The sequence below is a fragment of the Urocampus carinirostris genome, chromosome 3 (genome assembly GCF_059441175.1).
Source record: "Urocampus carinirostris isolate Australia breed hairy pipefish chromosome 3, RoL_Ucar_1.0, whole genome shotgun sequence".
In the NCBI taxonomy this organism is placed as follows: domain Eukaryota; kingdom Metazoa; phylum Chordata; class Actinopteri; order Syngnathiformes; family Syngnathidae; genus Urocampus; species Urocampus carinirostris.
This window is the reverse complement of record NC_142351.1, coordinates 49,187,798-49,202,883: the sequence shown is the minus strand read 5'-3', so window position 1 is coordinate 49,202,883 and position 15,086 is coordinate 49,187,798. Positions and strand designations below refer to the sequence as shown.

General features: G+C 37.2%; 1 protein-coding gene across 1 annotated transcript; it reads right to left on the bottom strand.

Moving 5' to 3' along the window:
* Positions 1-4,063: 4,063 nt before the first annotated feature.
* atg3 (autophagy related 3) lies at positions 4,064-14,078 on the bottom strand. Its single transcript, XM_088332197.1, has 12 exons — positions 13,867-14,078; positions 13,446-13,487; positions 12,432-12,481; positions 10,009-10,079; positions 8,996-9,103; positions 8,324-8,376; positions 7,944-8,025; positions 7,833-7,867; positions 7,614-7,766; positions 6,641-6,768; positions 5,525-5,593; positions 4,064-5,206 (listed from the first exon to the last, which is right to left on the bottom strand). Exons 1-12 carry the CDS (start codon positions 13,936-13,938, stop codon positions 5,125-5,127), a joined length of 945 nt encoding a protein of 314 aa, XP_088188323.1. The 5' UTR covers positions 13,939-14,078; the 3' UTR covers positions 4,064-5,124.
* Positions 14,079-15,086: the final 1,008 nt, after the last annotated feature.

The following is a 15,086-nucleotide window of genomic DNA, read 5'->3' as shown; positions in this document are numbered from 1 at the left end:
ACACCATCCCCTCATCTAAAACCTACTTGAGGGCAAGGGAAAAACTCAAAAACCTCAACATGAGGAAAATGACGAAACCTTGAGAACGGACCGCACATGAGGTAATCCCCCTTTCAGGAGGACCAGGCTGCAATGAATGTTGCAATAACAAATAATAAACAGATTGTCAACATAAATTGTAGGTTATTCATATGCTATGGAATAGAAGTGTGTTTTAAGCTTAGATTTAAACATTTCCACTGAGGTTGCAGGAAGAAGAGCATTCCACAGCACCGGGGCCCGAATGAAGAACGCTCTCGAACCTGCGGATCTCTTCTTGGCTCTTGGGATCACTAGTAGACCAGCATTTTCAGAGCAAAGGTGCATGATTTTGTATAATACCAAGATAATATTAATTCTGAAGGACATATGCTTTAAGTGGATGCATGGGCAAAAATAAATCTTTTACAAAGAATAAACCTCCATGCTTAAGCTTTTATCAGTAAGGAACTTAATATGGTACAGCGTCAACTCAGAATCAAGTAATGTTTATTTTGTATAGGCCTTAATCAAAAAAAGTCTCAACGGACTACACAAACTATTACAGACTACAGACCATTATTACACCATCCCCTGATCTAAAAACCTACATGAGAGCAAGAAAACTTCCAAAACCTCAGCTTGAAGAAACCTTGAAAAGGGGCCGCACATAATGGGATCCCCCTTCCAGGACGACCATGCAGCAATTGATATTGCAAGGGGATCAACAGACAATACACATAAATAATCATAATGAAATCTCAGTCATAACAGAATGTGAAGTTAATAGCTTCCTGTCCCAAAATCCTGACCCATACAGCAGGTGCTAGATGATTCCGTACATTAAGTCCACGTCCGGGTGCGATGGCTTGAAATACAGCATAAAACTTTTAAAGTGTGATAAAAATGCAGAGCTAAAGTGTCCAACTCGTTTCAACCCAGGGGCCACATGGTCAAAAAAAAAAGCTCTGGGGGCCCGGACTACTAAATTAATGCCACAAAAAGAGTGCCGTAAATGGATGGTTGGGGATCTTTCAAGGCCTTAAAGACATGTCGTTGACTTCATTTTTAAGTAAAAAGACTGAGATGGGTGAAAGTCCCATTTTCTTTCTTTCCTATGTGATACAATCCGAGGTTATCTTTTGTTTTATCTTCCGTGTCATTTTCCCCCTTTGCAGAGTTTGTTTTAATGTTTTTTCATCGAAAGGAAGTCAGCGCAGGAAATGCCAGCAGTCGAACCCGCTGTTTGTGTGTTGATTTTTCGAAGAGATTCCTCCTCCTCTTCCACTTTATTCTAGGCAATAAAAACAGAATTGAAGTTCCCAGGGCCTGCTACAAAGCTGAGCACTCTCAAGAGTTTGAAGGGGAGGTGACAATAAGCCAAAGAAGCCAAGGTAAACCTTTAGTACCTCTTTTGAAAAGCTTAAGCACTGTACTGTACTTAAGTAACAAGTGTCAGCTAATTAGACACCCTGCTCTTAACAATACAGGGTCAATTTATTGCATAAGCACACTTAGAATACAAGCTACGGAGACTCAAAGGGACCAAAAAGCTCATCTCACCACCACCTCCCTTTTTTTTCCCCGGCCTTTTGCAAGGTTTTCGGGTACCTTATTAGCAAGATTGTTAGGTTGAGCTAGAGGATCCAAGTGAAGCGATGCGGAAATTGAGGCAAGGGTTCTCAACATCAGGACTGTATTTAATAACAATATCAGGAACAAAGTGACAAACGAGCAAGGGGTTAAACTTGACAATATTCAAAGCAGACACAAACAAAAACAAAAATGTAAGTGCAGAGGCCACTGAGCTGCTTTCACAGTCCCCTTCTCCACCAGAACGGGACGGCTAAAAGTCCTTGGGCGTTAGACAAAAACCAGAAGTGACGGAGGAACTTTCTCTACTGAGCTGAGGTCCTTTGGTGGTCAGGTCATTGCATTTCCAGTTTTGGTTCTGGTCTTTTGTTTTTGGTTTGGATATTATCAGGTTTGATTTTGTTTGGACATGTTGTTTTGTGGACCCTTGTATGTTTGTTACTCTTTTCCTGCTTTTTTAAAATACCATCCTTTTTTAAGAAACCCCTGTCTCGGTTTCTGCTTTATTTCACTGGGGGAAAAAACATGACATAGACAATTACGTCAGCTCCCTCTATCTGAGGCAAACATCATGCAAAACAAATGAACATTTTTCATCCTATGAGTATTTTAAAGGTGGGCTTAAAATGTTTAAAATTAAATATTTTCTCAATAAAGTATGTGTTAACCATGCCCAACTGAGTTCAAATAGCCATATATATATATATATATATATATATATGTATTAAACTGCTTTTATCTTTTAACAAATGGTTTCGGCCACAAAGCGCATTACAGTATACTAAAAGAAAGGAGGCGGGTGGTGAGGGGAGGAGTAAGAGTGAATTCAATTTTTTTTTAAAATGACTGTTTCAAAATGGCAAAGCAAACCCCCAAAAAGCTGAAAAAGTTTATTCAAGCCTGTCTAAGAATTTCACATACTGTACTTGCACGTGCAACGAACGGAGCTGCAATGATAATTTTAGCCGGTAGATGGTGTTAGCGAGTAAAATATTTTTGAAATTACATACACCACCTTTAAAAATGCCTGATTAAATGACAGTATCTGTATTTTTGCTTATTTTTTTAATTCAAGATTTTTTATGAAATAAGTTTTTTTGTTTTTACAACTAGAAGGTGCTACATAATAACTGTGCTACTGTTACTGTTCAGTTGAACGCTTTGTTTCAACACTTAAACTAATGAGAGGAAGCCAAAGAACCCTGTACCTAGTGGTCGGCAAGTCTCAGTGAGGAAATGTTTTGGGTGGATAGCGACACCTATTTGCGGCCTCTGTGCCATAAATTCACAAAAGGTGATTTATTATTTAATCACTGATTTGCGTTAAAGAGATTCTTTAAAAAGATTCCTCTTTACACGACTAATTAACTTAGTTCAAAATATTGAATATTGAATTAGACTTTCGAAATGTCTCACTGAAACTCGACAGAAAACATTAGCTTTGGTGATGTGCGAAACTATATATTGAAAATCTATCACCTCCATGAAAAGTAATAAAGTCACAAATCCATTTGAAGTATTTTCATTTCACTATTTTTCTTACGCATTTACAACTTTAGCCAGTCTCTAAGCACGACCTTGAAAATGTTTTACCCTATTTATCCACTCATTCTTTTAATCGGATTTTTCTATTTTAAGTCTTAAAAACATGTTCCTCCTGGAGTGCCACGTCTAGTCTCATTGGAAACTTTGTTCAATACGTTCTTATCAATGACAATATAATTCCAATTCATATTTAAAATTGAAAACAAAGTTAAAGATGCAAAAAAGAATTTTTAGTATAAAAATACTTTTACATCTGTAATGTTTTTGTGTTGTGACATATTTGCCTAGCAAATACTTAATAGAGTAGAGGTCAGCATTAAATTCAGCACAATAAAATCTATTTAATGCAACAAGCATTACAGTACTTGATAGAATGTAAGAAGGACCAATAATTGGGAGTGTGATAAGTGGCAGAAAATCTCTTATTTTTGTTACTCGCGTTCATCACGCGAAACTGCCCTCCCTGCCACTCGCGTTTGACATCAAAATTTAGGCTATGACAGCTTGTCACATTCAATATTGTGATTTTGGACTTATAGCCCCAGCCAGAATCAACAAATCCCAGACCAATTTGTATTTAAACATAAAATGTGGTGTGTGATATATAGAAAATGTTTACTCACTGATGCCATCTCTGGCTTAAGTCATGATTGCAGCCTCTGCCAAGACCTTTTTGTGGCGCATGCAAGGACACGCATTTCTTAGAAACGCTTGAATAAACATTCATCTTTCTTCGGGTTTGGGTTGGCGTTTGGACTCTTAAAACAGGCCTTTTCTTTGACTTTTGTCATACTACACCAACAAAATATTGCAGTGATAAGCACAAAGTAACTTTTGGAGCAGGAGACAAGTTATGCGAGCTGTGCCAGTCTGCATTCTAGCAATAATAATAAAAAACAAACACATGTTATTTATTGTATATATTATTTATTGGTAAATATGATGCGCCACAAAGATTTTGTTGGTTGCAACTTGCCAAGTTAATCACACAAGCTGCTGGTTGAGAGGATGTACACCAATATATAAACAATAAGCAGGTTTCAGCTTGTTTCTAGAGGCCCATCAACATATTCAGATTTTAAGACAAAAGGCATATTCCTTCATGATTAGGATCACCTCTTTGTTTAAAATAGTAATTTGAAAACTTTACCAATCACAAATCAATTAGACAGAAGTTAGACCAAACTTTTATGTCGAACAATTTCAAAACACCACAATCCTTGTTGGAAGTGACACTACCTGAAATTTCCAGTTGCAGGTAAGGCGGGAAAATGAACAGATTTAGGTTTAAAATCCCAGGTTGTACTCAAGCTGTGTGGCAGATAGTTTGACATTCTCTAATTGTAAAAAAAAAATAATACTGTACAACTGACTTTTAGCTCTTGTGAATTTGTCGTTATTGGCCAATTGCTGTATGCATGCTGTTTTATTTTAGATTTTGTCATTTCTTCTGGTTTAAAGCTCCTTTTGGTACAGTCAAAGTGCTAGTGTAAACTTGATAGGTTGGGTAAAAAAAAAAAAAAAAGTAGGCGCCTGACAGCACAAAAAATAAATTTGGGGTGAATGACACTAAGCTGAAGGAGCAGAGTATGGATGAATGACACTAAATCAGAGCTCCTACACAATGGAATGTGGATTCTTGTTAAAGCATGAAAGATGTAAGCCTCACCTTACGTAGGACAGTGCGCTGTGTAGTCTTTTTGCACCGTAATGATTCTGTTCAAAAGTTGCTTTTACTGACATGCACACAACTTCAACCATTTCCTCACCTTGAGAAAAGACTTTACATTCAAGAATGACATGATTTTTTTCCTTCTTCATCGAAAGCCCTCGTCCATTTAGGATGCACGATGCTCAGTTACGCCTGTGCAAAGTGTTACAGAATGACAAAAACATCCTCTTGTAACCAAACCAGATCATACGTAATCGCTGAAGCTGAATAACTGATATTTCCAGAGTACTCGTTTTCTACATGGTGAAGTGTCTTGTGTAGTCATATTCTATTGTGGGAATCACAGCCTGGACAAACTTGAGGAAAATTAGAAGGTACCTGGAAACCAAAGTCAAGGAAAAGAAAACACATGCATTGTTTATTTAGAGATGCCTAAAATTGATTTTTGAGATATCTATATTTAATAGTGCCATCTGAAGTCATAGCAGTTCTCTTTGTCAACGTCTTAAAAGAAACCTGCTGTTACCGCAGATTTCCAGCTGATGGCATTATTTTACCTTAAATAAACGCAAAACAATCAATATTTTCAATAAAAAAATAGCATCTATTTTTATTTTTTTATTTTCGTGGTTTTCATAGAAATGGCATATATTGTAATTTTCTATAAACTAAAAAAAAACACACACAAAAGGATACATATGCACTCCGAGTTCACCACCTCCTTCGGCAACAGTCTCAATGATCTTTTTCATTACTTCAGCATGTCTAGAAAAAAAATCAGATAATTGACCTTGAAAATAGGAAGAAATGGATGAGAAAAAAAAACAGATACAACGAACTCTAGAGCTTTCCAGGAACGGCCAACAAAATGAAGTGTGATTTATAGTCCGGAAAATAGTGTATTGAGTTTAACATTTTCTGTGTTGTTTGAATGTGTTGTGAGTAGGGAATTCACAAAACTATAATTTTGAATTCAATATTGATACCCATAAAAATACTCTATATCATTTTTTATAACATGGTCATGAAAACAAAGAAAACAACTGGGTAAATAAAATTCTTAAATCATAATATGAAAGGAATGGAAGTATAAAAATGAACTTTTCCTTTGTGCAACAATAACATGTCAAACATTTTTTCACAAGAGGGCCTAAAGTTGGCCAGCAAACTATAAACCACATTTGGAGAACAGGAAAAAGACATACTAAGATCAATTGATATTAAAAGATTGAGAAGGATCTGTTCCTTCAAGTAGTATCTTTTTCCAAATCATTTGTTACTAAATATTTGTTATTCCCTAAAACGATGCTAATTTTCAGTTTGTATTTCTTTTGGATCACTCATTGACTTTTTTTGCACCAACATCAACCAGAATTCATTGTCGTCATACCCAGTCGTGTCCGTCTGCTTTTACCAAATTGGCATGCCTCTTCAGTTTTAACCTAAAGGGGAATCATCTTTTGGATATGACCCTCCTAAGACTTGGCATGCACATGCGTGAACATGAATGCACAATAAACAAGAAGCACAGGTCTTGGGAGGTTAAACTGGCATGACAGTGAAGCAGCTCACTGAGGTAAGGAGGGGCACGGCCATTTAAAAGGTTTAAAAACAAATGAAAGAATATAAAAATGAAACCTCAAATGTAGAAGCAGCCCGTGAAGGGAAGCCAGAGAAATTGTAATGTGTGTGTTTTTTTCTTTTACATGTGCCACCTAAAAGTCCAGCAGAGGAATTTTGGACGCACTGGAAGCGTAATCGATAGATAATGCCGAAAATACTCTCCTAGGTTAGGTCTCGGAACCCGCTCACCTGCAGGGGTGGACAGAGCACATGGCAGGCGGGGGAAGGTGTGGATGGTTTTCAATGGTGACTGTCTTTTTCACGTGGTCCTGGCTGATGTCCTCGTACATTTGTTCTACAGTTAGAGGCTGTCTGTCCTGGAAGAGGCAGAGAAAGAAAAAGTTCATAGACGTCCCCAAGATTGGCAGCAGAATAGATAACAGCATTTAGAAGACAGTTTGCACAACTTAGCTTATAGTGCCTGCCTTGCATAGGGAAGATGAACGTATTGAAAGATGCAATGCAACTAAAACCCGGCGCATAGCTGGCGGACACTGAGTGGGGAGCTTGGTGTCTTGATGCCTTTGGCTTCAGAACGCCGATGGTACCCTGCCCCCACACATCTTAAAAAGTTTTCAGCTCTCTCCCAAATTGCCCGGGTTGCGTGTTTTCAAATCATGTGACTATTCAAAGAAGCTACGACCATAGTCAGATAGCAATTACAAAGATGAACACATATTTAATACTTAGAAAACACGAATGAGGGATGCAGCGGTAAAATGTGAATCCTATAGTTGACAGCGCCAGCGCTTTTGTTTTTGTGGTTGCCGTGATAATGGACCAAATTGCCTTAGCTTGTCATGGTTCCTCAGGGATTAAAGGAAACTCCAGTCAAAAACGTCACAGCAGTGTTTGTATTTAGAGCGCAAGCATTTTGGAAAAGGGCAGCTTACACTTTTCTTCTGTCCCCTGGCACGTTTGAGGAATTTGGAGACTGAGTGCAAAAATTATCAAACCTGTTTGATACTCTTGCTGCGCCTTTTTCCTCCCAAAAGTGCCCGCGCATGCCTGACGGCAGATACAAAAGCCAGTGGTCTCTAAAGTGGTTGGAGCCAGCTGTGTGAAGCGCCCAACCAATTAAATTATATGATTTCAGACCATACCAACATCTTAAAGGACGACGCAATACTATATACTAAAATGAAATCATCCAGATACATACTTCATCATAACCAAATAGCCAGAGTCGAGGGGTCTGGTAGTATTTGTCGTATGTGATGTAAAGGTCATATGTTCTTGTCTGGAGTATGGCATCTTCACTCCCAGGCTCCGCTTTCACCTTGCCTTGCACCATTTTGCTGGTGTCCAGAGTGGCCTGGAGTGGAAACCGTGAGAGAACACTCACAGAAACTCACGCAAGTGTTGAAATGCGCCACCTCACCTCATCAGTTTCCAGCAAGCCGCTTTCCTCGTATTCTGAAAGGAGCAAACGAGAATAATGAGCCAACTAATGTGACGAGACTGCTAAAAATAAAGTCAGGATCCAAACAACCTTCCATATCCGCCGCCTCGCCATCTTCGTCGTCTTCGTCGTTGTCGCAACATGCCTCAGTTGTACTGTTCATATTCTTGTCCTTGAATTAAGTCAATACAGAGCTGAAAAACGACTAGCTATGGGCGTGCTCAGACAGGAATATCCAAGCGCTGCTTTTTAACAATGCTGTGGCTTAAAAAATAAATGAATAGATAGCCTGTTTGATAATAATAACAAAGATACCACACAGTGTACATGTTAAAAGAGTATAAGACCAACATCATCTTAAGTGCAAGGGCTTAAAGGCGGGACGGACAAAGTATGGTTCATACAGTCGTGAATGAGTACTGCCAAAATGTACATCTTTTTTGATTCATACACAAAATCAAAGCGTATACCTTGATATTGTCTAGTGAGATTTCCTGTACAGCATCAGTGATACCTAATAAACCTACGGGGGGGGGGAGAAAAACAAGTTACAGACTTGATATGACTGTACATATAATGTGCATATTCCTAGCCTTCAAAAATCAGACCCATTGCCGTATTGGTGAATTAATTCAGAATTACTCCCAATCACACCCCTCCAAGTCTATACCACAAATCATGAAGTGTTTAGCGTAACCAAGACATATGTCACACACAATTGCATGCATGTGCAACATGATGGACCTGGTCCTGATCCAGCCCTTCTGAAAACAGAAATTCTGGATACGGACCCAGAGCCAAACTGAGTGTGACATTCCAGCACAATTGTCTCTCTTGGAGTACCTACAATATTAGCTCCGTTGCTACACTTTACTGGACAAATACAACTCTTGTTATGACGTCATGGCCGCCTTTCATGGAATGAATCATTAATTTGATTGTTTGCCCCATATCGGAAACCTCTGTGAATGGAAGGGCTTCCAGATAAACTAGTTTGATTGGTATGGTGTGCCAGGATAATATAATCCACACTTGTGAGACTCTTTTTTTCAATGCCAAAATTGGGTCAATTGATCTCCATATTGATGTTTTGTAAGCCAACACTGCATATTTAATATCGGTGCTTCAAAACGTCACCGTGCCTGCGTTATGGTAAGTGTCCACCCATCCCCCGTCGCCGTCATCCTCCTCGATGATAGCCTCCAACTCGTCTGAATACTCCATTTGCTTACAGCGCTTGTAACAGGGAACTGAAACGCAAACATATACAGTATTTTCACTCACCTGAAAGGTTACAAAAAAAAACATTTCGTCATTCCCTGTATCAGTCTTCAGAAAAAGGAAAAAAAAAAAAAAGACTTTTCATTGTACAACAAATCTACAAGAAAATCGGGAGTGCTGTTTCATCTGTTAAGGACTAAAGTAGTACAAACCAAATCAAATGTCCAAAATGACATATCCATGTTTGTTTCCCAAGTGTGCATTCAAACAACACCGATTAAAACTAAACATATGGCTTTAACCTGCAATGCAGATCAGAATAGAACACCAACCGGATATTTTTTAGAAGTTTATATAATGTTGTAATAATCAAACAGTCAACGCTAATACATAAACATGAATGTGCTATTTCTGCATAAACTATCATTTTAGTCATCTATAACTTCAGTTATGATTTATAAAGTTATAATTATTAAATTTCTTCATTTATTCAGTTATTATTATTCAGCTTCTCAATTATTTCAGGTGTGTTTTATTTTGTGGTAAAAAGGTGGAATAGAATGATAGAAGTCCTTATTAAAACCAGTGTAAACATAGGGCTGTGGTGCATTGGAAATTTCCACTACTCTCCTTTTTTCCCTTTGTTTTTACTGCTGCACTGCCCTTCCAGTATAAAACTGTCATTTTGACTTGGCCCTTGTAAATTTCACAGCCAGTGTTCTGTACTTAATCCGTCCAGAATATTCTGCAATATAAAGCACAACAAGACTGCTAATTTCCAGCTCTTGTTTTGCCTGGCCCTTTGTCCTATAACCCGGATATAAACGCGTATGCGGAAGAAGAAGAAAAAAACGGTCTTCCGAAATAATTAGGAGGACAGTAGTTATTGTCTTCCTTGATAATGACTTGAAATATTACAAGACACTGCTCTTACCATTGCGAGTCAGGAGAAACTGTTTATCTGTTGGCAAATATGGTTTTACTTTAAGTTCTTCCCCAGTGGCCCTGAATGAAGAAAAGAAAAATCATTACTGTAGAATAGGACTGCACTATTAATCAAGATGATTCCGATTGATATTGCGATGTGACGCAGTGCGATTGTGTGATCATTAGACACTGCATTTTTTTTTTGCTCAAGCACCCCCAAATTTAACCCAAGCACCCCAAATAATTATAGCATTTTTAAAACTATTTTTTTCCTTAATAAAGAACAGGATAAGCTTAAATATGATAAAAACGCTAGATTAAAAAGGTAAATAAGGAAAACAAAATGTGAAGAACGCAGCACCAGAAATCCATTTCATTCCTTGCACTGCACTGGGCGAAATCAGGTTTTTAACAGGAAAATGTCTAATTAGGAAGATTCCACTGTTCTAAAATATATTTCTTAATTTTCTACACAAAATAAGATCCAAAACAACATTAAGAATTAGGGTGAAACTACAAATAAATTAATGTGAAAAAGAATAAATTAATGTTGCTGTAGTGTGGAGAGCAACCAAAAATGATTTCAAGGAAGAATGTATACTGCACTATGGACTCAAAGTGACCAAAATGCACAATTTTACCTCCCATTTTCTTGCGGCCTTTTTTTTTGGCCGAAAATACTCTCCTTTTTTTGCGGCTGACAATTAGCTCATATTATGGAAAATAAATGCAAATTTCTTGAGCAACAGGTATTTTAAAAAAATTCACGTGTATATCATAGTTTATGTATTTTGGATTATTTTATAAATAAATATTGTTCTTTTTAATCAATTATTTTTCTACCACTAGGAGGGACTAGATAATAGAATTGTCCCTTTAAACTTTCATTTTATGGTGGGCGGCATCCGATGATCACCCTGCGGGCTGCAGTCGGCCCCCAGGCCGCATGTTAGACCCCTGCACTACACAGTCCACCCACTGGGGTCTTACAAATTTCTAAGGGAAACACTGCTTACTACAATTAAGTACTTTAAAAAAAAATAGCACAGAAAATAGACCATTTAAAAAAAAAAAGAAAATCGCCAAAATCAGACCTCTAACTTCAGAGTCCTAAGAAATTAAAACATAAGGATTTGAGTTTGCTTCGGTCTCGGTCGCTTAAATAGGGTTAATTAGTCGGGCTGGTCCAGGATTTCAAACCAGTGGGTTTGAGTTGGGCAGGAATTTTTTTAAGCCCGATCTTACCTCTAATGTGTATTATAGAGCCACCAAGTGGCCAAAGTGCAAACATCAGAACAAGGACCACAATGTCTATTGCTTAAATAATGTATTATTTTTAGAACAGATACCACTTTCCCCTTCATTTTAAGTACAAATAAGTCTTCCTCTCTTGAAAATTCTTAGTACAAAGAGTAAAACCCATGTATGTCCTGTATTTAGGGCTGCAAGTAACCATTCGTTTCCACAATCGATTTTTGATTGATCGATGAATTTGATGTCTTGAAGACATTTTTTAATTTCCTCCTCCTTATTCAAGTTTTGGACAATGCAAAAACAGGGTACAACACAACAGAATAGTATATAGTATAAAACAAAGAATACAAGTGTTAGTCAACCAACTTGACAATAAACAAAAATACATACAAATGTATGCTACACACCTGCAATAATGTAAGATACTCTTTTAATACCATCTTATCCAAAGATCATATTATAGTAAGACTTATTATAAAAAAAACATAAAGAGTAATACATTTCACATATGCTAAACATTCCAAATGTAAAAATTATATACAAAATGCTTGATAATCTCCCCCTTGTGTAGAGTTAAACAAATCATTATTATTACTTTATTTCATTTACCTATTTTCTGGGGTTTTTTTGTTCAGCTGAGACACTTTCTGTTCCCAAGAAAATGGTTAACTTAGTGTCATGATGAAACAGTCTAACAAGTTTGTGACACTTTATCCCGTCACGATAAATAAGATTGTAAAAAATGCAAGATAACGTTTTATCGAATATAAAAAATGGCCTTGATGCCCTCTGCCGGATCAAAGTAGTAGTACAACTCTCAGCGTCCCAACGGAACAGTGGCTCATTAATAACGTGTTACAAGGTACCGATGATCTTGATGGTTGCCAACGCTTTGATTATCGATGAGTTGTTGCGGCCCTACATGCATCATAAAATAACTAGGAGCAATGTATGTAATAATTTCAGTTTGACAATCTGGGTTGCCCTAGCAGAATTGCACCATTCTGTGAAATTTAACGAGAATGACAAAACAACATGAGGTGCATTCCTGAGTCACAAGGTTTCAGTTCTTTTTTCTGTTCAGTCAAGATAAACAAATTCACCTAGCTAACTAGATGCAATAACTCGTTTACACTGATTTAAAAGCATAAGACATTTGATTTGAATTATACCGACCATTTCCAAGTGGGGCAGTGATGAACTAAGTGATCCCCAGCAGCGACAAACTAAAACATAAAACATAAAAAAAAAAAAAATCAAATTTCAACAAATGTGTCCATTTATTGTTACATATATGCTTAAATTTTGAAAGCACCATTTTTTTTTAATCCCTGCAAGTAAAAAAATATAAAAGTGTTAGGTGCTGATTTTCAAACTAAAATGACACAATAATTAAGTGCATAGATTGTAATATTGTGTGTATTCTTGTGGAGTGCAACCAAAAACGAGTGTTAAAAAGCACAAGGAAGGATACAAACTACCGAGACTCAAAGGGACCAAAAAGCAACGTTTTTGTTCTCATTTTATGGATAACCCAAGGGTTGGAAACTCAAAATATTGAAAGAGCCATATTGGAGCAAAAAAAAACATATGTTTGGAGACGCAAAATAATAAAACCTTTATAAAAGCCTTAAAAGGAAGACAACACATACTATATGTGTTGTCTTCCTACAGAAGTATCATTTTTCATCATCAAACATTTTTTTAAAGTGCCAGAAGCCATTAGGGAGCGCCTAAGAGGCGCTGGTTACCGACCCCTGGCCTTGCTTTTTCGCAAGGTCTTTGGCTTTTGGGTACCTGTAACAGCAAGATGGCAGACAATTATGTCAGCTGCCATTAGGTCAGGCTCATGTTATTTAAAAAAAAAAAAGCAAATTTCTCAACCTATGTGTATTTTGAAAAAGTATGATTGTATATGAAGACAAATACATGAACTATAGATTAAGTCAATACATCCATCCATTATCTGCACCACTTATCCTCAGTAGGGCCGCGGGGACGTCGGAGCCGATCTCAGCCATCCTCGGGCAGTGGACAGGGGACAGCCAATCACAGTAAGTCAATACGATAGTTTATTATATACGCACTGCCCCTTAAGATTTGGTGAATTGCAATGGAATGTAGCATTGGGAAACACCAGGGCATGAGAAAAAAAAAACAGCATTGCCAGCATATATTGATCAGCCTCACCTCTTCCGGGGTGATAACTCCAGTTTCTTTGAATTTCGATTCCTGTGGAATTTCCAAAACAACAAATCAATTTACAACTTTATTGACATGTTTTTGTCACTCAAGATTACACGTCTAATCATTGTACTGTTGTTCATAGTGCTCGATTACAGCGATTATTGTGGAATGTCTTTATTTTTTCTGCAGTACTTTCTATCAATCATTTCGATTATTACTTTTAGAAGGTAGTAGTGACCTAAAGACGTATATTGTGCGATGGTCGTATGTGAATTCGCACAAACATGTACTCAAGCATGTTGTTTGAGGGGTAAACGGCAGAATAATGTGAGATTCATTCATCAATGCTATATTTGGGGTGAATGAAACATATTATTCTAATATACGAGCGTCAAATTTGCTTGTTAATTCTATTTAAATATACCTTGAGCACAGGTGTAAGAAACTCAGCCACTCCAAGAGCCGTTCCTTTAACTGAGTTGATGACGTTCTGCATTTTGTGGTCTCCGAATTGAAATAAACTGTTAATGGAAGCACACAGAGAAACACGAAGCTAACTCGCCATAGTTAAGTCGAAATTGAGGGTGCAGCAGCAACATTCGTAAATCACATGACCACTGGGGATACTTCCGGGTATCAAGGTGTCGCGAGAAGACACGAATTCATTTGATTGGCTATTTGAGCGCAGATGAATACTAGAGTTTTGAGCTAGATGGATAGTGCGTCTGACATATTGAGTGTGACAAATCCGCTCGGAAACATTGTATTTTAAAGTCCCAGTGTGTAATATTTCACAACCAGATGAGACTGTATTGACAAATGCAAACCAGTCACATAGAACACAGCGTAGCAGCAAGATGCCAGACACACATGGTGGCAACTACTAGGAATGGATTCCACTATTCGAAAAAATATAATTCCTCAATCTTTATTTTATAAAAATAAACATTGGTAAAACATTTTATTTATTATTGCTTGGTATTCAAATAAAAGTTTTTATCACCTAATGACTCCCAACACCTCAGTTGGGTTGAGCGAGGGTTTAGTTCTTTCAGGATACCAAAAATTTGGAATTTTTTGCCTGACTGGGTTATTAGTGCAAATATGGTGCAAAGCTTTAAGCAAACGTTGGCAGAAATAGATCTGTCAAATTTCCTTAGGGGAGGGGGCGTAAGGTGACCATATTTGCCCATGCTCACTCTCAGCATTAGTTTTTTCTTTGTGTCATGTTTTGATTAATGTATCCAACAATACCTTCAATAAACATATAATATAATATAATATAATATAATATAATATAATATAATATAATATAATATAATATAATATAATATAATATAATATAATATAATATAATATAATATAATATAATATAATATAATATAATATAATATAATATAATATAATATAATATAATAAAATATGATATAATATAATATAATATAAGGCAGCATGGCGGCGCAGTGGTTAGCACGTGTGCGGCACAGTTCATGTCTTGGGAACCTCCTGCGTGGGTTCAAATCCAGCTCCAGACTTCCTGTGCGAAGTTTGTATGTTCTCCCCGTGCTTGCGTGGGTTTCCTCCGGGCACTCCGGTTTCCTCCCACGTTCCAAAAACATGCATTTCAGGTGAATTGGCTGGTCC